Consider the following 27,130-nt stretch of genomic DNA (forward strand, 5'->3'; position numbering starts at 1 on the left):
TCTTTGAATAGATTGCCCAAGGCTAGGGGTCAGTTAAGAAGTAAACAACATAATTGAAGTGCAGGTCCCGCCCCTCATTGTAATATTCACTTTCTGATTTCATTAAGCAATCAGAGTTGATCATCACCCTCTTCCAATGGGCATATAAGCTGCAAGCCCACCCATCCGCCATGACTGTCTTTGATCTAAGGCAGAGACAGCCAAATGACCATCCTTTTATTAAAATGCTGGCATTATTAATAAAATGATTAAATTACCCAGAAACTATGTCTCTCAAACCTTTTTAAGCATCAGGGACCGGCAGATGTAGATGGAATCTTGGAGCCCCAGTGCTACTTTGATATTTGTCTCCTGCCCACTGTCATTCAAATCACTGAACATCTCGCCCATTTGCTATACAAACCGAACAGAAAGCAAAACCCAAACTTGAATGGTGTTAGCCCTCAGGTCAAAACTTCTGTATGTTTCCTCCCTTCTTACTCCTCCTGAAAGGTTTTCCTTCATCCCTTTGATGAGGAAGAGGAAAGACTGGATTGTGCCTCTCCACCCCACCCCCCCCCCATCCCCCAGGACAGTGATAGTCCAGATGTTTCCAGAGGCTTAAGTAGACAAGTGCTGAAGATACTACTCCTAAGCACAGGAATGGTCTCCAAATGGCCCACTGCATACGTAATCACATTTGATCCTCACTGCAACCCTATGAGGTAGGTTCTCTTTTTACTTCCATTTTACAAATGAAGAAACTGAGGCTCAGAGGAGTTAAGTGGCTTGGCAAGAAGAATATGGCTAAGAAATTATCTAAGGTAGGAATTGAACCCAGGTCTTCCTGACTCTTAAGTTACCTATCCAGAACTCCATTCTGACTTTCTACTAACCAGGTACCAAAGAAGTTGTATTAATTCTCTTTTCCCTTTCAGGTGTAAAATTATAGCCCTGAGACATATATCACGGTCAGTGGAAATACTCTTCCTATAGGAAAGAGAATCTGTTTCCTATACCTTTCAGTACCACTCCATAAATCTATATGTGGAGGGCTGCCTCTAAGATGTGTTGAACCTTGGGCAATTGTGTGTGTATGTGGGGACCCCGTCTCTATAAACAATTTGATTTTTAAAAAATGAATTACAAAATTCATGGACCCATGTGAGGTATACTGACTTATCAATAAAGATTTAGAATAATTAACTTATAACATTCACCTTTTCCTAAAAAGCATTGTAAGTTAAAACACTGAAATTTGGAAGACCATTGTAGTCCACTGGACCACAAGACAATTCCATATAATATATATGAACACTGACAGTTACACAGTAGATACTCCCTTACCCATCCTCCTGGCTATTTGAAATGCTATTTTTCAGATGTCCCAGGAAAATAGTTTATACCTTCATGGATTTCACTCACTTCTACGCTGCCCATAGTGCCTTAGCATGGTACAAATATCCATAACTTCATTTTCGGAAATTGTTCTCAATAGCTGATACTTGGGAGTTACATTATATCAGACAGTCCTCCATCACTCCTCAATAATATACATTCCAAGAAAAACTGAAAATGTTGCCCTTTTTGCCACAGCATGTGCCAAAGGATAAAACACAGTGAATAAAAACTTTATCACAGATCAGAACTCTGTTTTGGTACATTTCACGTAAAAAAAAAGAAAACAAAACAAAACAAACCGTCTTTCATAGAACAACCTGATAACATTTGTTTTCATAAGGTAGATAATCTTTTCTATGTCTTACACTAAAGTTTGAAGTGTTATTTTTTTAATATTATTTGTTGTGTTGGCAGGACAAATAGCTATAGAATAGAATACTGATGCTGTCTTTGCAGTTTATCATGCCCTGTTTTTTGAAACATCAAACACAATAACTATCTCAAAATTAAAAAAAAATTACTTTGTATTAAACGTACAAAAAATTAAAATTATAATGTAGGGAAATTAAATTATGTAGAACTTACATTTCAAATGTTTAATATAAACTTATAACAATATTTTATATTAAAAATTACTCTATGCTTTTTTGGGGGGGCGCTATTATTTATGACAGTTTAAACACATATGCAAAGATGAAAGGTACAAAATTAAAACATTCTGCTCTCTATACAAACTATTCAGCGCGTAACATAACGTAATATAACAGAAGACTTTATCTAGGATGAGCTAGCGAGCAGGTGTACTTTTATGGCAACTCTCAACGGACAGATAATGTCATGGGAACAACGAACGTGAACTTGGACAGATTCTGAGAGAAGGGCCTGGCGTGCTGTGGTCCACAGGGTCAAGAAGAGTCAGACTTGGCTGAAGAACAACAACAATTTGTTCCTGCCTTAAACAGGAGAATATTAAAATGGAAACATGTCACTGCTACATCATGACATCATTACAACATATAAATCTGGAACAGCGGCTGATTTTGTGAATTGTTAAGAATTGAGGTAAAGCACCCAGAATTTTCAGGCAGCCAATGTGCGACATATTAGAAATTCTGAGAAGCGCGCACAGGACATCAAAAGCAGTGAACTGCTCAGAACATAGAGAGCATGCTATTAATACCAATACTTAAAGATTAATATTCTCACACCACAATGTAGTATGTGACAGCCCAGTTCCTTTCTCTGCTTTTTGCATAGGGTGTCCCCCATGCCTGTAATTCTCTCTCCCCTTCCTTCTATCTTGTGAACCCTTATTACCCTTGGAGCCTAACGAATGCCTTCAAGAGTCCTTTCCTGACTCCCCGAGACCTCAGCTTGAAAAGGCCAAGGTCTCCCGCTGCATCCTGGGCCATCTCCAGTCATCCTGATCTGTCTGGCCACTGGACCCAGATGGCTCAGGAGGAGAGAGTGAGGCTGGTGACTTTGCAAGGCCTCCCTCACTTAAATCCAATTCGCTTGCATGTCACGGCATCACCTTCCTGATGTCATATTCCTCTTCTAGAACAAAGGACAAATGATTGGCTAACTACATAAATCAAACTAGCTGAATAATTAATTCCTGGAATAATCATTATGTATAAGTCTACCCTAGTTGCTAGGACATACATAGGGTTTTGGCATTTTTTTTTAAATAATAAAGCATATTGAATCACATTTCTCATTTTAAAGGACAAAATATCACTTGTTAGCCTCACTAAAAATGACTTTATTTTGTATGTAGCCTGTATTTACTCATCTGGGAATAAGATCTACCCCTGGTAAAATATGAGGACAAGGGCTCTCTGTCCAGCACCTAGCATAGTCAGTACTTGACACATAGCAAGCTCTTTAGTACATGTTCATCTATGAGAAACTGACACTACAAAGATAAAGATACAATCCCTGCCCTCATGGAGCTTACACATTATGACTTATATACAGATAACTCTAATGCAGGGTAGGTTATGATGATCACAAGGTCAAGATACAAAGAGCTCAAGGCGGGGCAGCTAGGTGGCACAGTGAATAGAGCTCTGGCCTTGGAGTCAGGAGGACCTGAGTTCAAATCCAGCCTCAGACATTTGACACTTACTAGAATTGTGATCCTGGGCAAGTCACTGAACCCGATCACCTCTCAAAAAAAAAAAAAAGCTCAAGGAAAATTCATGCAGGAGAGAGGACTTACTGCTAGGGAAGAGGTGAACCTCAGCTAAACTCTGTGAGAAAAGAAGGCTTTTGACAAGCCTGAGATGATAGAGCATGTTCTAGGCCTGGGGGATGGACTACACAAATGCCCAAGAGCAGGAGACAGCAGACCGTTTGGAAATAGTTCTTGGGCCTCTCTGGCTGGAATAGAATTGTATAAAATTAGTTGTGCAAATGAATAGAGAAGCAATACACAATTTCAAATAAAGTATGGAAGGAAATAACTCCACCAAACGAAAAAACATAATAAGCAGTAAAAATTATGAGAGGCAGTTTGGCATTGTAAATAGAGCTGGCCTTAGAGCCAGGAAGACGGGGGTGTCACGTCTTACCTGTCACATATGGCTAAGTAGCCCTGGATGAGTCAAAACTTCCGTGTGCTCCAGCTAAGTCTCTAGATCCATAAATTGCAGAGAGATGTAGGCTTGCCTTGGCAGAGAGAAGTTCCTCACCTTAGAGCTCCCTATGAGAATGAATTCATAGGCTCTGTTTCAAACTTAAAAGTTAATAGTGATTGATATTAAAATGTTCACTGACTTATTAGTAGTGATTCTTGTCTTAAGTATCATTTAACAAAGTAGCTTTAAAAATTCACATGCTTTGCTAACTACATAAATCAAATTAGCTGAATAATTAATTCCTGAAATAATTATCATGTATAAGTCTACCCTAGTTGCTAGGACATACACAGGGTTTTGAGATTTTTTAAATAATAAAGCATATTTAATCACACTTCTCATTTTAAAAAACTAACTTTTTAGTGAGAGCAAAAAGGGTTTTCTACTGTTAACAAACAAAATATTTTAAAATTATAATTTATTTCAACTCAAATCTCCTTTTTGGTGACCCTTTTGGGTTTCATAATGTAACATTATGTTACATTAATAGAACAATATATATACTAATTAATATTAGTATAATTATTAATAATACAGCATTGCTAATAATATAGTATTATAAGTAAGTTAGTATATTATATAATATACTAATTAACAGAATATACTAATTAACAGAATTATATAGATATATAATTTATACACTAAATTTTTTACTGATGGGGTGCATGGTCAAAATAGAATACTGTCTGTCCTAGGGCATAAGTGACTTGTCCACAATCACACAGCTAGCATATGTCAGGGCCTGGCCTGCTCTAAACCAACCTACCTCTCAATATCCCCTTCTATTGAGCTGAAATCTACCTCCCTGTAGTACTTCCTTCTTGCCTACTTCCAGTCCCCTCTCTTTGAAGCAAAAGAAAATGAAAAGATGTGTTTCCAAAACCAAATTAACTATATCTTTGGTTTCAAAGACAGTCATTGATAGTCATGTCTAATCTAGGCAATGCAGTGAAGACATCCCTGGACTTTGGGACTGGAAGATCTAAATTTGAATCTTGCCTTAATCACTTTCTGGTTGTATGATCCCTTCCTTGGCAAATCACTAAACTTCTTTCCTCCTCAGGTTCTTCGTCTGTAAAATGAGGATAAATAATAGCACTTAATTTCCCTCCTCTCCCACTTCCCAAGGGAAATTCACCAGGCCTAAATCTTTTCCTGACAGAGGGTTCCTGGGGTAGGCTGTCCCCACATCTTAATAATTTTGTTGTGCTTCTGATGAGCAGAACCCTCCAAAGAGGAGAGGGCCCTGAGGCAAGGCATAGGGGCAGAAGTCCCACGGGCCTGGGTTTAAAGGCCATACTGTCTGTACTTCCCTTATGCTCATTCCTTCTTCTACATCTTTGTTCATGTCTCCATAATTCATTCCTCCCTCCTTTCTGCTAGTCTAAATCCTGGAGCTGGGAATTGCATTAGAAACCATCTATACCCAGAACCCTTTATTTTTACAGATAAGAAAACTGAGCCCCAGAGAGTTTAAATGACACATACTGGCTACAAATTACTTAATCTTTCAGTGCCCCAGGCAACTTTCTAATCCTGTAAATTATGGAGGAGTTGCTGGTTTTTATCTGGTGAAGAGTTTCCACATTGAAACTTCCCACACTGATGGGCAAAAAAAAAAAAAGGGGTGGGTGAGTAGGGAGCACCTTAAGGTTTACAAATCACTTTATTCACAAAAATCCTATGCAACAGGTGTTGCAAATATTATTATCTGAATTTTATAGCTGAGGACACTGAGAGTCTGAGACTTAAAGTGATTCAACATGCTAGGGTCTGAGTCAGGATTCAAACCTGAGTCTTCCCCTCTAGGTCTTCAAGTGAGGCCCTTTGACTGAATCCAAACTTCACAGAACAAATCCCCTTAATAAAAAGATTTGTTCTGTAAAACTTGGACTCAGTCAAAAGGCCAGCCCCAAGGACCCAGAAGGCCAGACCTCAAGGCCACAAGTTCTCTACCCCTGGTCCAGTTATACCATGCTGCCTTTCTAGCATAGAAGGGAAGGAGGTGGTGGACACAAAAGTATTTGGAATTGGGAAGAAAAGAAAGATATGAATGAAATAATTGGAGAACAATACAAAAATGTAAATGCTCAAGTGTCATATGGTATGGATCAGATTATGAGGGTTAGATAGGTATAAAGAAGGATCAGACTATTGTGGGTTGGAATGGTTGAGGAATAGGACTTAAATCAAACCTTGAAGAATGTATAGAACTTTACTAAGGTAAAATGGAAAGAGCCTTGGACCAGGAGTCATTAGACCCAGGCTTCAATTCCGCCAGTGACTGTGCAACATTGGGCAAGTCACGTAACCTCTCTAGGACTCAGTTTCCTTATCTGTAAAATAAGAGATATTGGCATTACATTGGCTCTAATGCGCCTTCTGATTATCTCACGCCATGCTGCCTTCATAAGTTTGAATAATTATTTCTTGACTCAGATACGTAAAGTGGATTTTCAGGTTGGTAACCGAGTTGGGGTTGCAGCTCAGCGCTGCGGAATTGTCAGTCCTCTGAGCAGCGCTCCCTTCTGTGAGTCATGACATGTGTACAGGAAGAGAATACCTCAGTCTTACAGACAGGTTCAAAAAATCAATAGGCTGCTGACATTTCCTAACAGCCTGGTCATCACCCCTTTTCACACAGCTTATCATAGCCTGCTGACATGTGAGTCCTTAATCTGACAACCATGAAGCACAGTAATGTGACCGTATCAGTGCCCTTATCAGGGTTTGTTTTTAATCTTATCTTTTATTGATATCTTTCGTTTTACATAACCTTCATTTTTGACTATATCCCACTTTCCTCCACTATACAATGAGGCATCCTCTGTAAAAAAAAAAAAGGATTTAAAAAATCAATTCAGCAGAACCAGTAGATCGATAGTGTTTCATAATATTTATAATATTCCATACCTGTAGTCCCCCACCTCTGCAAAGAAAAGAGAGAAGTTGTATTTTTGTCAATTCTTTTCCAGGGCCACTTTAGGCTATAATGACTACGGTTTTGTTGCTATGTTCTCTGCGTTGCTGCACTTTGTGTATGTTATTTTTCTTATTCTGCTTACTTCACTTATATCAGTTCACACGTCTTTCCATGCTTCTTTGAGTTCTTCATGTTTGTGATTTTCTGGAACACCGTATCATGGCACATTCACATGCAACAATTTGCTCAGCCATTCCCCAGTGGATGGTTTGCAACCCTGGCATCATTCTCAACTCCCCACTCTCATTCAGCTGAATTAGACAGTCTGTTGCCAAATCCTGTCATTTCTGTTTCCACACCTTTTGCTTCTACCAACTTCTCTCCACTCTTATAACCACCATGCTAGTTTAGGCACTCATCACCTCTCAAGTTAACCTCAGAGTGCCTCTCTCTAAGTGACTCCCTAAGGTAGAGGTTCTTAACCTTTTTTGTGCCGTGGGCCTTGTTGGGCAGTCTGATGGAGTCTATGGATCCCTTCTCAGAATGTTTCAAATGCATAAAATAAATTAGATTAGATTTAGACTGAATTGCATATATTGAAACAACTATATTGAAATGATAACTGCAGTGATCAAATTTAAGGAAAAAAAAAAACAAAAATAAGTTCACAGACCCAAGGTTTAAGAACCCCAGCATCTAAAATGATAAGCTACAGCAGAGTCGCTGGCCTGTAATGACGGAGTGAGCCTCCATAAGGGGCATTCCCACAGGTCCAGACCACAGAAGAAAAGAGAGATTAAACAGTATCTGACACCGGGTTTGGAGTCAGAAGACGAGTTCAAATACGGATTCTTCTGCTTGCACCCAGCATGATTTGGGGGTCCACTTTACTTCTCCCTCTAACTTTTTGTTAACCTCATCAGCTCCCACGGGTTTAACTGCCATTTCCATGCCGATGACACGTATGTATATAGGTGTTTGTGTACGTATGTAATATCTGCTAGTTAGCTGGCTATGACTCAAGCCCAAATGTCTCCTGTGAGCTTTAGCCCGCCATCACCAATTGCCTCTTGGACATTTCAAACTGGATGTCCCAAAGACATCTCAAACTCAACATGTCCATATTTCCCCTCCCAAACACTCCCCTCTTCCAAACCTTTATTTCTGTCGAAGTCCATTGAGCCACGCTTCCAGTCTCCCAAGTTGTAACCTAGGCATTATTATTGACTCCTCAGCCCCACATATTCAATCAGTCGCCAAATCTTGCTGTTTTTATCTTCATAAAATTTCCTGTATTTGATCCATTCTATCAAGCCCCCACCTAAGTTCAGGCCCTCATTACCTCTCACCTAGGTTATTCCAAAAGCCTCCTCTGCAACCAGCTGAAGGGAAAAGACTTTCCCTCCCCTACCTCCTCTAGGTGGGAGTGGGTGTTACACTGGCATTACCTGCTTCTATAGCTGCCTGCTCTCAGACTCACACCATCACCATTTTCCACCTTGTTAGGATATCACTGCTGCTACTACTGCTGTTCTCTTGTCTTGACAGATGACAGCTCATTTTATCTCATTCCAGACCCATCCAACCATACTTCTTCACCGTAATCTTTTTCTGCTCTGCCACCACCTATGTACCACCATCCCCCATCAGCTTTCTAACTCTTGCTTTGAGAACTATAATCAAATCACCAAATAATTTTCTCTTAAGCTTAGATCTCATTCTATGACATCTACTCAATTATGTCTAGTGGCTTCCAATTGCCCCTATGATCAAATGTAAATTTTTCTGTTTAATTTTTAAAGCCCCAAACAATCTTTCCAGCCTCACTGGACAATACTGCCCCTCTGGTATTATGCAGTAAAGCCAAACTGGCCTTCCATAGTTCCTCCCACAGGATACCTTCCATCTCCGTGACTTTTCACTGGCAAAGTGTGACTCCACATGCACACCTACTTCACCCTCTTCCTTAGAGAGTATCTCTCTTCATTTAAGAGGCAACTCAAACACCATCTTTTAGTGATCTCAATTCCTCCCACCTCCCAACTGCTAGTGTCCTTCCTTCCAAATTCCCTTGTATTCAATTACTTTGTATATATTTGATTTACTCATTTTAAATTTACGCTATATGTATTTATATATGTATTTGTCTACCCCATTAGAATGTAGGCTCCTTTGGAATAGGGGTTGATTCATTATTTGGACTTGTATTCCCAACACCTATCAGAGTGCCTGACATACAGTAGGCCTTTAATACACATGCATTGATTGACTGAGTCATTTGGTCCCAGACCTCAGATTCTTCATCAGTAAAGTGAGAAGGTTGGACTTCTTGTTGTTCAGTCATGTCTAACTTTTCATGACCCCATTTGGGGTTTTCTTGGCAAAGATACTGTAGTGGTTTGCCATTTCCTTCTCCCCTCATTTGACAGATGAGGAAACTGAGGCAAACAAGACCAAGTGACTTGCCCAGGGTCACACAGCTAGTAAGTATCTGAGGCCAGATTTGAACTCAGGTCCTTCTGACTTCAGGCCTGGCACTTCCACCCACTTTACCACCCATAGTTGATCTCTCAAGTTCTTTCTAGTTCTAAACCTATGTCTCCTTTAAATCCTCAAGTGTCCTTTCATTCTTTATCTCTTAGATGGCTCTACCTGGATTCAAGTCTATTTATAATTTAAAAGAAAAAGAAAGTGTATGTTAAAGGGGGGGGCAAACAGTGAGGGAGCATTATTTCATTATTTTACTGTCAAAGGCTTGATCATTTCTTAGCTTTGCAAAGGGACTAAAAGAGGCTTTAAAGAGGACAGTAGGGACAGGCACTGTTTGTTCTATGAAGGAAATTTCCTTGGAAATTGTCTAAAATAAGTATCTACTCAGGGACCCAGAAGCCTAGGAGCTGGGAAGGAAGCTATTTCTTTACTTTATAGACCTAGATTTGTCAATCTGAGCTGGAACCAGTAGTTAAAAGGCTCCAAAGATCTAGACCTAGGGGTATAAACTTGGTTGCCTAGGCAGAGTATAACGCCCTTTCTAAAAGACAGTGCCTGGAGGCAGAGACTATCTCCTTCCTCAGGAGGAGTAGAATCTGAAGAAGAGACTACCTTTCTGCAAAGTTAAAAGATGGAATGGATTTATGAATAATCCACAATAATTGGGGCCCTATGCTGTAACCCACTGGTTAAATCTGTCTGCAAACACATCAACAGAGGGTAAACATTACTAGTAGGCAATTCAGTCTCCTTTAATTATGTAACTAGTAACAAGCTGGAAATCTAGTGAAATTTTTTGCCAGTTCCTAGTAAAGTGAAAAAAATCATCTTATATCTCGGAGGTTATCTTTGCTGCAGGTAAGACTACAGTGGGGATGCAGCTACATCTTACAATGTGGATTTATAGCTATGATATATAGAGACAGAGATTACCTATTTTCATGTAATAATAATATTCACATCCAGTGCTTGAAGAAGGAAAAAAGAGGAGCAGTTTGAGTAACAGATGCCATGCCTACTTTCAGTCAAATAGAATATAAGTTCCTGGAGGGTAATGTTTTTCATTTTTGCCTCTGAATCTCCAGTTCCTAGCCCAGTAACTTCCACACAGTACTTTAATATGTGTATGTCTTTAAGATATGTATGTTGAATTTAACATAAGCCTTTTAATATATGCATGTTGCATTGAACCACCACTGGCCCATCTACCCCAAGGAGGGCCTACTCTCCCCAACTCCTCCCAGGGATCCCAATCCCCACTACTAGGAATTCAAAGTATATCACGGTAGGCAACTACTAAGAAATCAGTTGCCCTATAGTTGATCTCAGTTTTTGGGAAAAACAAAGAGGGTAATAGGAACTGATTAGGAATACAGTGACAGTTTTCTAATTCTTTTAAGCATGAAAATAACTTCCGCCCTTTCCAACAATTAAGAGATATATTTGTATAGGCAAGTGGTTTTTAAAAATGTGAAGAGCCCTGAGGAAGGTATAGGTCATTTGTAATTCACACAGAAGTATAAAAGACTTTCATATCCTAAATCTAGGGTTTAACCAAAGTGCTTTGGACAAACAGGTTTAATATTTGTTGAACTGAATAATGAAGGCAGGAGATGGAATCTTGTGAAGAAGAGAGAAGAATGCTTTGGCTTGAACAAGATTGGAAGAAGGGAGTAATGTGTAATAAACCTGGAGCCTGGTTGTGAAGCCCCTCTTACTTATCTTCAGTCTCTCCCAAGCTAATGGCTACTTTCCTACTGCCTACAAAAAATGCCCATGTCTCCCTCATCCTCAAAAACAAAAAATCCAAAACTCACTTGATCCATCCACCCTGCTAGCTATTGTCCAATATCTCTGCTCCCTTTTGTGACTAAACTCCTTTGAGAAAGCTACCCATAGTCAGTGCCCCTACTTGCCTTCCTGTCATTCTCTCCTTAATTCTCTGGCTTCTAATCTCACCATTTTTCTCAATCTTTATCCTTCTCGACCTTTTTATAGCTTTGACAATGTTGATCAACCTCTTCTTGATATTCTCTTCTCTCTAGGTTTTTATGATGCTGCTCTCTCTCTCTCTCTCTCTCTCTCTCTCTCTCTCTCTCTCTCTCTCTCTCTCTCTCTCTCTTCTCTCTCTCTCTCGCCTATCCTATCCTCCTACCTGTCTGACCAATCCTCATTTCCTTTGCTGGATCTTCATCAAAGTCATGCCTAATTAACTGTGAAGGTGCTCCTATATCTGGGAAGCCTTGAGCTTTGTACAATCTCTAGCACTAAGTGATTAGCTCTGAAAAGTCCCTCTCTCTCCCTATTAAAAGACAATACTCAAAAACAAAGCAAAACAAAAAACAACTTAGGGTGCCCCACAAGGCTCAGGCTGGGTTCTCTTCTCCCTCTATGCTATTTTTGCTTGGCGATTTTATCTGCTCTCACAATTATCATCTCTATGCAGATAATTCTCAGCTCTGTCTCAGTCTCTATTTGTCCAATCTCTACCCTGACTTCCATTCTCTCCTCTCCGACAGTCTATTAAACATCTTGAACTCGATACACTATAGACATCTTCAGCTCAACATGTCCAAAACTGAACTAATTATATCTTCCAAAAAAACTTCTCCCTTCCAAACTTGCCCATGACTATTGAGGACACCAACAATCCTCACAGTCACACAGGATATAAATCTTTCTCACTCCTCACATTAGTGGCAACTCAGGTGCCAAGTCTTGTATATGCCCCCTTCTCAACTCTGACACTGCCACCATCTTGGTGCAGGTAATCATTACCTCTTGCTGAGACTATAGCCTGCTGGTTATTCTCCTTGCCTCAAGTCTCTTTCCACTCCAATCCATCCACTCAGCTGTCAAACTGATCTTTCCAAAGCCCAAGTCTAACCACCATGTGTCATCCAATAAATTTCTATGGCTCCCTATTACCTCTGTTTGGTTTTTTAAAGTCTTCCTAACCTGGCTCCTTTCTACCCTTCCAGTCTTCGTATACCTTCTTATGCGGGCCTCCTTGCTGTTCGTCACACAAGACATCTTGTGGCATGTTCACTGGCTGTTCTCCATTCCTGGAACTCTCTTATTCCACTTAGCCACCTTCTGCCTTCCTTCAAGTGTCAGCTAAAGCCTTACCTTCTACAAGAAGCCTTTCCCAGTCCTCCTTCTGAGATTATGAACAATCTATCCCACATATATCTTGTTTGTATACAGTTGTTAATGTGTAGTCTTCTCCATTAGACTGAGAGATCCTTTAGAGCACAGACTGTTTTTTGCCTTTCTTTGTATTCCGAAGTTTAGTATAGAGCCTGACACATAATAGGCAGTTAATAAACGCTTGTTTTGACATTGAATGCCAAAAAGAGGACTTTATATTTGATTCCAGAGGCAACAGATCTTAAATACATTTTAAAACCAAATACCCATATTTAAATTTCTGTGGATGCTCATTTCATCCCTATTAGCAAAAAGCTTAGAGAGATTTGCTAATGAATTTAAAGCTTTTCCAAAACTGCTTCTTAGTTCTAAATATTAAACTAAGAAGCTCTACAGAGAAATGTATAGCCTGAAATAGTCTGTAGATCGAGTACTCACAGAGACTGATGGCACTTCAATGACTGCCATTAAATAATCACTTACTGACATTGCTGTAACTAATAAGCCAAGCTCTAAAAATAAAGCAAAAACTTTTTTTAAAAAAGTGTTCAGAATAGGAATAGTTGTGTCTTCCTGGTTTCTGTAGTTTCTGTTAGTACCCAGGATATTCTCATTATGAAGCAGTCTGAAGTGTCAAAATATTGTCCCAGCAACTCGTAAGGGGAAAAATGGAGAAAGAGCCAAAAAAGTCCACATCCTTCTCAATGAAGTAGACTTATTTTTATTGAAAAGTGCCCATTCAGTGCAATTACTTCCATTTGCAAATCGGTCAGATGGAAAGTACAAAGAGCTCTACTATTTGATTTTTTTAAACATGTTTGCCATTCAATTACTCATGTGTTGGCTTATTCTGGCATGTAATATTTGCCTCCTTAGACACAGGGGCAAGCAAGGATAGCCAGGTAATGACATTTTGATTGAAAAAGAGCAATCTGAGTCAGCACACTCAGGCTTTCTTGGACTTAAGAGTTTGTGGGTCTCGTCCTTGGAGAAGGTCGGGATCTTCCCATGGTCGAGGTCCTCGGATGTTCTTCCAGTCATCAAAGGTTGAATCTTTTATTTTCTGCAAAAAAACAAAAATGAGAATATGCATATTAGTTCAGGAACTCAATGAACTGGAAGCATAGACTACTAAGGCTCCCACTGTATTATAAACTATTAAGAAATAATACTAGGACAGGTTCCATGTCTTTGGTCTCACTTGAATCAGACCTAATCACTCTTACATGAATAGATGACTAAATCAATTTCAGGAAGGGATCTTGAGTCCCTAAAACTCAGAGACTTAGTCTTGTTTATGGTGACCAAACTGAGGATAGAAATGTTTTTACTTAATGCAATTAAGAGGGCTCACCTTTGACAACACTGAAAGGAGAGTAATTAAAGAGCAAGCTAACTTAATATTATTATTGTCTGGTAAACTAAAAAACAAAATAAAACACGAAGCTTAAACCTTGTACCTTGGTTTAAGTTTGCTGTAGGATTCTTTTGTTTTAGAATTTCTACAAATTTAAGTGGAACTTGCTTGGGTCATGGAGAACTCCAATTACTTGGGGAAACCTGGGCCCTTCGGACCTCTCCTTCAAGCAGGAGTGGTTGTTTAGCTAACACACCGAGCTTTCCTTCCACAATGGTTTTCAAAGGTAAGTTTCTCATATATGTTAAAGGTCAATGTCATTTCAAGAAACAAAAGCAGCCACCACATGGCTTTCCATTAACCAGCAATAGGTCAGTTAGTGGGTCAAGTCAGGTCAAGACAGTGTTCCAGCAGAACAACAAAAGTTTTTAGCATTTTTTACATCTGGACCTAATCCATATTAGAGTTTGAACCATCCTATCTTCTTTGTTCTAAGTGGCTGACCAGCACAGAGCTTGAGGTGAAGGGGAAAAAAACCAATGATGCTTCTTCCCTTCTCCTTTCTTCCTTCTGAACCAAGAATGATTGATCATCTAGCTGTCCATATCTTGCCTCTCTAGTCTTCCCAGCAGAATGAAGTAAGAGGAAGAAAAAATGGAACAGAAAGAGGATAAAGTTTTTGACAGGGGGTACAAGTGGACCCACTGAGAAGTAGGAGAAGAGAATTAATGCTACCAAAAAATCTGGGTTTTAGTCCCAGCTCTGCAACTCTGAGTAAGTAAGAAATCACACAGTGAATAGAGCTCTGGTCTTGGCTGTGTGACTCTGGGCAAGTCACGTAACCTCTGCCTTAATTTCCTCTTTTGCAGAATGGGGATAATAATAGCACCTACCTCCCAGGTTGTTTTGAGGATAAAAATGAGATATTTGTAATGTGCTTTTCAAATCTTAAAGCTATTATATAATAGCTTTGTCCATTTCCTCACTCCTCTACAACATCCTTGAGAGTTGGTATCCAGCCTGTGCTAGAACACTTCTGATACTGGGGAACTCACTACCTCATGAGACAGTGCATTACGTTCTGGGACAGTAAAAGATCTTTCTTATCTTGAACTGAAATCTACTTCCCCATAACTTGTCAAGTTTTGTTCTGTGGAGCTACCTAGAATAAACTAAATACCTCTTCAAGCTGACAGCATTTCAAATAGTTTAAGATAACCATCATATCCCCCAAAGTATTATCTCCTCTACAGTAAATATCCTCAGTTCTTTCAACATCCCACTTAACCTCTTTGGGTTTCAGTTTCCCCACCTGGGTTGGGATTGGCCTCATTTTTTTATTCTTATTTTTAAGCCAATTTCATTTCCAAATATATCCTTTCCCTCTCTCCCCTACCCAAAGAGCAATCCCTTGTAACAAATGATGGACAAATCCTTTCAAAGGCCCTTCCCAGCCTGAAGATTCCGCAGTTTCTTTCTCTGGTTCCTGACTCCTTGCCAGATGGCTGTCCTAGAACTGGTGGTGTAGCTGCCCATTGGCATGTAATAAGGTGCCTGACCAGAAGACAATGAAACAGCAAGTACCACCGTTCTCCAGGATTACACAGTTTGTACAGGGTCATCGTCAAGATCAAATGTGACAAGGTATACGAAGAGAAAGCCATAAAGCATTATTTCACTAATGATAATAATTCCATCACTGCTTTGTCTTGCCTGACTGGGAGCTAGATCTGTTGTTACACATGGTGGATAACTATAATGCCACTGATTCACACTGACAGTTCAAGGGGAAATTATTTCAGGCACACTTATTGAATCCCTACATGGAGAGACATTTCATGTTCTTATATCACAGATGAACAAGGGAAGATGGTTGCCTGGTGATCTGAGGAAACAGCAACTGTCATGATTCTTTGGTGCGATCAACTATAAGAATGAGAGAAGAAACTCAGTAAGGGCTCCCCTCACCAAAAAAAAAAAAGCCTGAGCAAATACCTATGAGTATTGTTTACAGTTAACTATGATTTATTGCTTCAGTTCTACCCAATGGTAACTGCTACGTAACAACATAATTACCATTGTATATAGAACACTGTAAATAAAAAGCCAGAAAAAAAACATTAAAAGATCTTTATTTCTGTATTTATTCATTCATTCATTCATTCATTCATCCATTTAATTATTTATTTATTTCGAGTAGGTAATTTAATTGGGCATACAGGATGGATTAGAATAGGGCTAAGTTGCATAAATAAGACCTTTCCCCCAAACATGACCTTCTCTGCTGCGTGTGCTTGTCCTGCTGCTCTATTTAGGCTTGTCTCCCTCCCATACCAAGCCGTCACTAGTACAGGAGTTAAATCCTTACTTCTATTAAATAGAACTATGTGCATGTGCTATATCTAATTTTCAAAATAACTACCCGAGATGTATCAGATAGGGGAAAAATGCAAAAGACAACAGCAAAAGCTTTGAATTGTTCTGCTGACTTTATGAGACTTCCTCACATCATCAATGAAACTAGCCTCTAGAAGCTAAGTAAATCTGGTAAGTGCAGCATTGAGTACAAGGCTCTACTATTAATTAACTTAATGCCTTGGGCACAACTTCTCTGGGCTTCGGTTTCCTCAGGTGTAAGGGCAAGGGGTTTGGACCAGAAGAGCTCAAAGGTCCCTTTCAAAATGATGATTCTAAATGTTATGATCCCTATGAACACAAGAATTGAAATGTTAATTGTTCCTGTCTTCAACATTTTAGAAACAAGAGTGGAAGTATTTTAAGAATCCCTGAGAAATAAACTATTAAACCTGGTGAGTTATCTCATATTTATGCAGTTGTGCTGGTAATTAATAGTAAAGCTTCCAGACCACTTGCACACCCTGGAAAACACTGATATGATTACTCATAATTCTTTTTAAAATAATTTTTGTTGATCTTCTGTTTTTAACCTCACCTAGATTTCCTACTGAAACCTTCCTTCCACCCACTCCTAAAGAGCCATTCCTTATAATAAATAATTTTTTGAAGGAACAGAAAGTTCAGCCACACAAATCAGCATATCAAAAAAGTCTGACATTACGGTCTGCATTTCCCATCTCAACAAAGGAGAGAGAAATCTTTTCCTGCTATCTCTTCTTTGAGGAGGAGCTTGGTCATTACGATTTGTTGCTCTCAGTTTCAATTGCTTTGTTGTCCTTTCTGTTTTACATTGCTGAGGTCATTGTGTGCATTATTTTCCTGGTCCTGCTTACTACACATCCCATCGGTTCATATAAATCTTCTCATGCCTTTCAGTATTCATCACATTCATAATTTCTTAGAGTACAATAACATTATGCTTACATTCACGTACCACAACTTATTTATCCATTCACTAACTGATGGACATGTACTTTGTTTCTAGTTATTTGCTGCCACCAGAAAAATTGCCAAATTATTTTAGTACATATGGGAACTTTCTTTTCACCAATGACCTCCTTGGGGTTGTGAAGAACATTAAATGCCAGAGGATTTTGAATTTTACCCTCAGGGTGTCTGCTAGCAGTGGAATCTCTGGGTCCTTTCTTCACCTAATTCCTAACTGCTTTCCAGACTGGTCAGACCAATTCATAGCTTCACCCACAATGCATCAGTCTTTCTACAACCCCTCTAATACTATTACCATCTTTTGTCATCTTTGCCAATTTGAAGAACATAATGGAGAAATATGGATTAGATGATAATATAATCAGATGGATTTAGAATTGGCTGGATGGCTAGACTCAAAGAATAATTATTAATGCTCTGGTATCAATGTGACAAAGGGTCTCTAGCAAAATACCCCAAGTAGCTGTACTTGGCCCCATGCTAACATTTTTATTAATGGATTATATAAAAGCATAGCTAGGAGGGACACTAACATAATGGAAGACAGTCAGGATACAAAAGGATCCTCACAGGTTCTTAGAGCACTGAGCTGAATCTAATAAGATTAAATTCTTATACTTGGTGACCAAAACTCCATAAACATAGGACGGTGGAGGGATGTATGGCTAGCAGTTGTTCTGAAAAGGACCTGGAGGTTTTAGTGGACTGCAGTCCAGTACGAATCAGCAACATAATGTGATAGTGAGAAGAAAAAAAAAAGCTAATACAATCCTGGGCTGCATTAAGGAAGGAAGTGTTTCCAACAAGGAGGTGATAATCCCATTGTACTCTGCCTTGTCAGACCTCATAGAAAATATTATGTTCAGTTCTGGGCACCATGGTTAAGAAGAAACTGATAAGCTGGAGACTGTCCAGAGGAAGGCAACCAGCATGGTAAATAGTTTGAAGATTGGCATATGAAGATTGGCTAAAGGAATGAGGCAGCTTTAACTTGGAGAAAGGAAGCCTCTGAGGGGGCATGAGAGCGGCATTCAAGGATTGTAAGGGATATCATTTGGAGCGGAGATTAGGCTTATTCTGCTTGCTCTTGTGGCAGAACCAGGAGCAACGAGTAGAAGAAACAAAATGGCTACTTTAGGTTTGATGTCAGGAAAAACTTCCTCCCAGTCGGATCTGTCCAGAAGCGGAATGTCTCATCTTACAAGGTGGTGGGTTCCTCTTTGAAGGCCTCTAAGTAGAGGGTGGACAGCCACGTAGCAGTTAGGTTCTGGTGGGCATCTCTTTGACTACGAGTTGGCTTTAAATGGCTGCTGAGGTCCCTCTCACCTCCCAAATTTTCTGAGCCTGTGATTCTCATTAAGCTGAACTTCCCTTTCCATCAGAAGGCATATGAAATAACAAGAAAAGGGAAATAACAAAGAAAGGTTAGTCACCATCAACAGTCAGAGCCAGAAAGACACACCTGACTCCAAATGGGAGGTAACCAGGAAAAAAGCTTGGGGCTTCACAGAATGAACCCGTTAGAACCTGCTGTTGAGCTGCTGGCCAGAGAAATCACTAGCAATCCTAAAAAATGCTTTCAAAGCACAGCAATTTAGGTTAAAATATATCACTTTAACAAAATATATACAATGTGTATATCTATGTATACATGTGTGTATATACGTATACATATATCATATATACATCACATATATGTATGTATGTATGTATGCATATAGGCAGTAATGATCACATTTTTGGTGCTTCAAACTGCCTGGAAAATAATAACTTGAACTTGTTTTTTCCTAAGGGGTCCAAAGTGCTTTATATACATTATCTTAGGGAAGAGATTATTTCTTTCACTTAGCTATAGAAACTGAGGTGCTGAAAGGTTAAACAATTGGTAACTGACTGTAAATTTACTAGATTAAATTACTTCAAAGTAGGGGCCACGTAGGATCTAAACTCCATATCTCCTCTCCAGTGCCTAGCACAATGTTCTGCCCACAGTTAGTATTCAATAATGTTTTCTGTATTGTATTGTAAATGAAGCAGTTCAAATTTCTAAATCTATGGATTTACATTAATATCAAGTTAAGGTTTTTTTTCACTTATGTTGGTTCTGTATCCTTGATGTCTACAATTTCTTCCCCCCTCCCGCCCCATCTATAGAACCTAGAAAAATGCTTTGCGTGTAGTAGTCACTCAGATGATGCCAAGTGACAACAGTGATTACATGCAATAATGTAAAAATTCTTCCCTTATTATAAGAAATTATAAAGAATATCAATAATTACTGTATTCTTGATATTTAAAGGACTTTAAAGTATAAAAGATATACCTGAGAAACTAGCTATTTGAGTTTCCTCAGACTTTTTCAATGTGTCTTTCTCCCATGGGTAGAGTCTAGAAAAGGCTCTGGTTGGACAGGCATGGAAGAGTAATTCCAGGCTGATACCAGTAAGGAAAGAACCACATAAAAGCTACCTTTGTGCAGGAAGGCTTAAAATCATTTCCCAAATTATACCAAGAAAAGAAAAACTCCCTTAAAAGTCATACAAGCAAATGGACAGTACAAATACTCTATCTATATTCCTGCCCTTTCCTTCAGCTAGATTATTTACATTAATATCTAACAGTTCTTGGTTGGGATCTTTTCCGAAAGTAACCACAGGCTGCTAATGTGCTTTCTGCTTTATCCCCTGCTCAACCACCATTACTGATGAGCAGAAGCAGGAGAGAAGAGTACCAATAGCTGTTGTCTTAAAGGAGGGGTTCTTAATCTGGGATCCATGAACTTATTTTAAAAAATATTTTGATTACTGTATTGTAATACCATTGGTTTCTTTTGTGATCCTATTTTTTTTATTTTATGTATTTAAAAGCATTATTTTGAAAAGGGATCCACGGGTTTCACCATACTGTTGCCAAAGTGTTATATGATAACCAAAGATTAAGAACTCCTTCCTTAAGATTAAGAGACCCTTCTTTCCTGATAAAAGGGATCAGGAGATGGTATTGACAGTAGCCAGGAAACAGGGAAGGTGACAGGAAAGGATAAGTGCCACAGGAAAGAAGTTGGGAAATGAGAGAAATGGAAGTGGCCAGATGAAACCTGAGACGCTCACCATCCCTTTGCTGCTGTGGAAGAATCCTTGCTCTGCTTTTGTCTACAAGTTGTCATAATCTGAGCACAACAAAATTAGTTTAATGTTAAGCACAATTCATTCCATTTAATTACTTTTACCCAGGGCACTTCCATTACAGTCTAACTCATCATGGCATGGAGGTGAACTTGGGTTCCTGAAGGCTATACCAGTGGAGTGCCCGTCTAAGCAGGCTCTATCAAGCTTGGAAGGCTTTCAGTATAGGCCTGGTGACTAACAGTATATCAGTCCATGGTCTGGCCAAGCTAATCACAGGAGGCTCATCACCAGGCTGGCTTTAGGCTGACGCATTATTGGCGAGAACAACTCTTGAATTAGTCAACAAGCATTCATTAAGGCACCATGCTAGCTGCTGGGGACATAAATCCTAAGGATGAAACAATCCCCATTCTCCAACAGAGGCTTACATTTCCAAGTCCACGACAATTAAGTCTTGAGACCAACAGTATTCTCCTAGTGATGCTGTGTGTTTGTAAATCTTAGAATGCCACAATCTATGAAGAATCAAAGTTGTAGGTGACCCAAAGGGAAAATGGAGACAGCTTGGTGGGCACAAGTGGGAATGCAACATATCTCCAATTACAGCCCCCACGCAAGAAATGAATAAGGAATTATTAAGTAAATGTATGATCAGAAGAGAGAAGGGCCACTTGTAGTCAGAGGAAGGGATAAAAGATGAATAATCAGTGTGCTTCGCTAATATCCATGTTATGTAAAAAGACCTAGAAGAAGGCCTCTGGTGTGATGGGTAAATTCTCTGTAGAAGCTGTATAACAGAATTTTTTTTTTTGGTGAGGCAATTGGGGTTAAGTGACTTGCCCAGTGTCACACAGCCAGTAAGTGTTATGTGTTTGAAGCCGGATTTGAACTCAGGTCCTTCTAACACCAGGGCCAATGCTCTATCCACTGTGCCACCTACTTGCTCCTATATAAGAGAATTTGGACGAGAATCATATGGGATAAAATATAGGATGGCTGTGATCTGTACCAATGGAAGATATACCAATATTAACAAAATAACATATCTACTGAAATAAATCAGAAGACCTGGGCTCAAATTCTGGCTTTACAATTTTACTACCTATGTAGTAACTTTGGGCAAATGACAATCTTTCTGGGCCCCAGTTTCCTTCACTGTAAAATGAGAGGGTCTGACTCTGAGATGACTTTCCAGCTCTAAATCTACAAACCTATGAATGGCCAGACCTGCAAAAGGGATAATGAAGAAGGTTATTTTCCTACCAAAGGCATTTCTTTTTTGCCCTTTCGTGTTCCTCTTGTATATCTGAGTTGACAAGCACTTGAAATATTGATGGGAAGGAAAATTCAAAGTATAGGACAGAAGATTTTCATTTCAAGATAGGAGCACACATCTGGAAATGCTCTGTCAGAGGGAATATGCTTCACACAGCTTTGCAGAGCCAGACTGCAGAGGGGCTTTCTCTGTTCTGAAGCTCAATTTACAGGAGTAACTTTTTAAAGCATATCATTCATTCATTCAACAAATATTTATGAAGTAGCTACTATGTGTGGAATATAAAAAGATGCCCTGGTCCTTCCTGCCTGAAGCACTTTTGCTGGTTGGTTTAGAGAGGAGGTCTAGGAATGCTAAAATCTATATAGAAAGGAAGCCATTAGAACAAGAAGTGGTAGTGGGAATTGGGCAAAGCATGTGGACTCCATCTTGTGACTCATTTCTGGAGCTGGCTCTGTTCCCTTTCTATTCAGTCATGGGTCTAATCCGATTTCTGTCTCATGGGAAAACTTTATTTACCTGTGGGAATTAGGAGAAAACCTTATTGCATTGTTTGAACCTAGCCCTGCATGGTGGGGAAGCTGGACCACCTCTATGCTGCTTAGAGACCCCTTACCTAAGGACCTAGGTTATGCTGACCAGAAGTCCAGTCAGATTGGGAAATTGACACAAAGAGTTTTTTTTTTCACAATTATACATCTCAATAGACCCATATGTCTTATCCAAAAACTGGTCCTGTACTGATCAATCCGTTATTATTTCCATGTTTCTTTGTTTACAGACACCTGGGGGGAGTTGAACACCTCTTTCCTGATTTCAGGGAATTGAACCTGTTTGCTTTCCCCCTCCCAACTTGGAAAATCCCTAACCTTTCCTCCAATTAGAAATCAGATTATCTAATTTTGAATCCTGGTTGTTTTAATTAATGGGTCTTATTTGATTGTTTTTAGTAAATGAAAATCTGTTTCTGCCTGTATTCGGGGTCCAGTGCTGAAACTGAGGAAGTCTGGTTCTTGTTTGTTGAGCAACTGGCATGCACTGCTTAATAAATCGGTACGCTCAGAAGCTCAAACCTTTGTTTCCCCAGTCTTTTACCCACAACAAGCATAATTGACATGCATTTAAATTCTTATGGAATAAATGAAGTAATGAGGAATAATACATCACAAGGTCTATATGGTAAAATAATAATAATAATAATAATGTGATAGAGCCAAAAATTAAGACTCCCAAAGGTTAGGAATGCAAAGTCTATTTGTATCTATGTCTAGAAACATGGTAATTACTTAGATAAAGAAGTGGGGCAATAACATGCTCAATGAAAGGGGACTAGTAGTTTAGAATGGCCTCTCCACTTTCATTTCAGATTTGGTTTTGGGCTAGGAAGATACAGTTCTGTGTGCCTCAGAGAAAGACTTCAAGGCTTATCTGGTCATCATTTTCAGTCCCACCAAAAAGGCACTAGGAATGCATACAATACATTTTGTGGTCTAAATGAGTCAGCAACTGACTACTCAGCTTGAGGACTGCAAAAACTTTGTACTTCCCAATGTAATGGAAAAAGCACTGGACACAGCAGCAGCAGCCATTAAGCATTTATTAAGCACCCACTAGGCAACAGGCAGTGTGGTAAGTGCTGGGAATACGAAGAAAGGCAAGGGACCCCGCTCTCAAGGAGCTCCCTGTCTAATGGGGGAGCCAACATGTAAACAGCGGCACAAACAAGATGTGTACAGGATAACGAAGAAATACGCAACCGAGGGAAGGCAGGACAATTGGGAGGGCTAGGGAAAGGCTTCCTGCGGAAGGTGGGATCTTAGCTGGAACCTGAAGGAAGCCAGGGAAGCCAGGAGGCAGACAGGAGGAGGGAGAGCATTCCAGGAATGAGGGACTGCCAGAGAAAACGCCCAGAGCTGAGAGAGGGAGCGTTTAGTTTGGGGAAGAGAAAGGAGGCCAGTGTCACTGGCTCAAAGAGCAGGAGGGTGAAAAGGTGGTGAAAAAAAAGAAGCTACTGAGAAAAATGATTGTTTCTTTTTTGTATTTAATAACTATTGTATTGTGACCAAGGTTTTCCACCTTTTCTACTTCCTCAACCAGAAATCAACCAGTGTGGTAAATCTTTCTAAAAGATTTACCCAGGCCAAGTAACCAAGACTTGGGTGATCCAAGTCACCTCCCCCAAGACCCTCATTGTAATACAGCCCAGCTTCTCACTGTAATATTCATTTTCTCATTAATTGTTAAACAATCAGAGTTGACTGCCAGTCTTGGGAACACCTACTCTTCCCAGAGCATAGAAACTGCAAGCCGACTACCATGAGGGGTCTTCGTCATTCAAAAGAATCTCTGACCTCCTTTTATTAATAAACATGCTAGCCTTATTAATTAATTAAATTACCCAGAAACTATGTCTCTTGAATTTTTTAAACACCACACTAGGTTATGAAGAGCTCTGAACACCAAAGACGACTTTAGATTTGATTCTGGAGGTGACAGGGAGCTATTGGGGTTTATTGAGTAGGAAGGTGACACAGGGGTCCTGCATCCTAGCCTCTACCCTGCCTCGTTATGTGGCTTAAGGAAAATAACTTAATTACATGAAGCCTCAGTTTCTAGATCTTTAAAATAAGAGGGTTAGTTGAGATGAGCTCCAAGATTCTTTTCTCCCATTAAAAAGGTTTCTCCCATGATCCCACTTCTGTAGACCACATAGGAACCACTCAATTCCTTTGAGATCCTTCACCAGAGTAGGAACAGGGTCAAGAAAGAGAGGTCAAACTCAAAGCAGGCAAAACAGGTCAGATCTTCAACAACTGTCAGCAGCATTTGTGAGTACGGAAGGCAGAAGGCAGGGGAGAAAGGCAAAGGGGAGGGGATGGCTGAAACGAACAGCTAAAATGAGATTTCGGGGCATTTTACTTATTCCAACTATTCTTCCCCTCCCCCCCATTATCTATACCATAGATAAGTCAGGATTGATACTATGTCTAAACCATATGTAATAAGAACTCCTTATTTCATACATTATGAATAGGAAAAATCATGATCTCTAGCCCTAAATGCAAGAGCTTCTGCTGATTTCAACATGACTGAAAATTCTAGATTTAAACTAAAAAACTGGAATAAAGGAAGAGCCCAGGCTTGGGACCAGAACAACCTGAACCCCAGACCCTAGCTCCCTGAATTTAAAGTTAAAACACTTCACTTCAGTTTTACCACTACTGAGTTTTGCTATTATAATTTTTGCAAAGACTTTTCAAAAGCATAGGACTTCAGCGCTAGAAGAGGACATAGAGAATATCTCGGAGTAAGTAGTGGTAAAGTGGCATAGCAGACTGGGTCCTGGCTTTGTGATCAGGAAGACTTGGGGTCAAATCTTACCTCAGACACATAATGTGTGTGACCCAAGGCAAGCAAGCTGCCTCTCTTTTATGTGCCTCAGTTATCTCATCTGTAAAATGAGGAGGTTGGCTTCATTAGCCTTAAAGGTTCCTCTAGGTGTAAAGCTATGATCTTACGATCCATCATTTTAGAGATGAGGAAAGTTAAGCCCAGAGAGATGAAGAGACTTTAAGGTCATGGTGTTCTAGTTTTTTAATATGAAATATCATTTTTTCCCATTAGAACTGTGATTTATTTGGTGTAGGGTGTTTGTAGGGAGTAATTCCCTCTGCCAATGCAGACTGGCACCTTATACTCTCAGATGGCTACCTGGGGTGGTAAGAAATTAAGGGTCACAAAGTCCGGATATGCCAAAGGCAGGACTTGAATCCAGGTCTTTCTGCCTCTAAGGCCAGTTCTCTATCCACTACATCATGTTACTTCTCATGAAGTATCTACTTCATCTATTTTATATTAAACTACCACCAGTGTTATGAAATTTTAATCAAACCCTTTACCTACTCATCTGGATTTCTATATCCACAAAACAAGCTGCCAGCAGTGTGGCAGAGCTGGTCTGGAAAAGACCAAAGAAAAATAAAACTAAAAAAGTAAAATAAAATAACACTGGAAGCTAAGAAAAAAAAGGAGGAAGAAAGACTTGATTTGATTTGAATCAAGTCTTCAAATGTCCTTACACATAGCAAACATTCAAATATTTCCCCAATGAATTAATGTATATGCAAAAATAATTCCTTTGAATCCAATGTCAATATAAAGCTGGATTTATGGATTTATAAAAATCTTACTATTTAGATTTTCCAGTTTATCCTCCAAGTTTACTTTTTAGTTTCTCTGTGTTTTTGATTCAAAGGTTTCCAACAATGAAGCTTCCTCGCCTTCTCTGTAGAGTCCAAAAATAAGGTGTCTTATTGCTAGGAAAATATTGACAGAACTTGGGCCCAAGTTCTCCACTCTCTGGAGTATCATCAACACTATAAACCCAAAATAATCTTGGCTTGAAAGAGATGTCATAATTAACCAGCCCACAAAAGACAAATCTTTCATTTTACCTCTAGCATCATTGTGTCTCTGGATACACAGCTTCTGTTTACATGTGTACAGTTTATGAGCTAGCTTGAGCCCACTCGGGAGATGGCATTCATCCACACATCTTTCTATTGGATACAGTGTAATAACGCACACACCCCCCTTCAGAAAAAGGGAATGCAGCCCTTTCGGGGTCTTCAGGTTGTGCGTGGCACAGCTCATTCTTCGACTGCAGCTTGTCAGACCGAAGTGCCTCCCCGGAGCTATCAGACCAGTCCTTCTGCAGCTAAAGACAGATCTTCTTCTTCGTGTGTGCCCTCGGGTACTCTCCTTCACTCCTCTGTGCTTTGGTTCTTCAGTTCGTCAAGTGAAAATAAGACACACGGCTGCTCTCTATTGCCCAGGACTGTCCTATACTACTGACCGATATTAAGGACGTTAATCAATCAGTGATGTCGAAAACATCTACAAAGCCAACAACACTGATTTCATTCATTCTTGATGGCATGCTTGAGTGGCCACTGTTAGTTTATTTAAAGTGCTATAAGTTGGTCCTTGGTGGTAGCTTTCCTCCTGTCAGCTTCCCTTATCCTTGCTTTCATAAAGTTATTTCCACACATCCAGCTGGACATACAGCCCAATCTTAATTCCAAACCATACAACTTTTGCCCATCATGGTAACTGAGCTCGGCAGTGCTCAATTCCACAGTGATTCCAATTCTTTCAGCATTGAAATGTTTCATGAACTAAATCAATTTTCATCTTTTAGCCTGTGTTGTAGAGAAAACTGAGAGCAAAGTATCATACAGCATGCTGCATCTTTATAACAGAATGTCACCTTTCTCACTCTGTGCTGGGTAGCTGGTAAAACCCTTTCTACTGAGACAGGAGAGGAGCAGCCAGAAGCGATGTTCTGTTGCTATTATTGTTACCTTTACCAACAAACAGGATTCTTCTAAGCATCAAGAACCAGGAACACTTGGTTCG

General features: G+C 39.6%; 1 protein-coding gene across 2 annotated transcripts in view; it reads right to left on the reverse strand.

Moving 5' to 3' along the window:
• Nucleotides 1-13,283: 13,283 nt before the first annotated feature.
• The window catches only part of COX16 (cytochrome c oxidase assembly factor COX16), a 123,564-nt gene continuing 109,717 nt past the window's right edge, over nt 13,284-27,130 (reverse strand). For both annotated transcript variants that reach the window (XM_020986411.2, XM_020986410.2), the window contains one exon: nt 13,284-13,648. In XM_020986411.2, the coding sequence (XP_020842070.1) occupies nt 13,532-13,648 (117 nt within the window). In that variant the 3' untranslated portion in view covers nt 13,284-13,531. The remainder of the gene's footprint in view (nt 13,649-27,130) is intronic.

This window comes from Phascolarctos cinereus, unplaced genomic scaffold, assembly GCF_003287225.1.
Source record: "Phascolarctos cinereus isolate Bilbo 61053 unplaced genomic scaffold, phaCin_HiC Scaffold_3;HRSCAF=262, whole genome shotgun sequence".
In the NCBI taxonomy this organism is placed as follows: Eukaryota; Metazoa; Chordata; class Mammalia; order Diprotodontia; family Phascolarctidae; genus Phascolarctos; species Phascolarctos cinereus.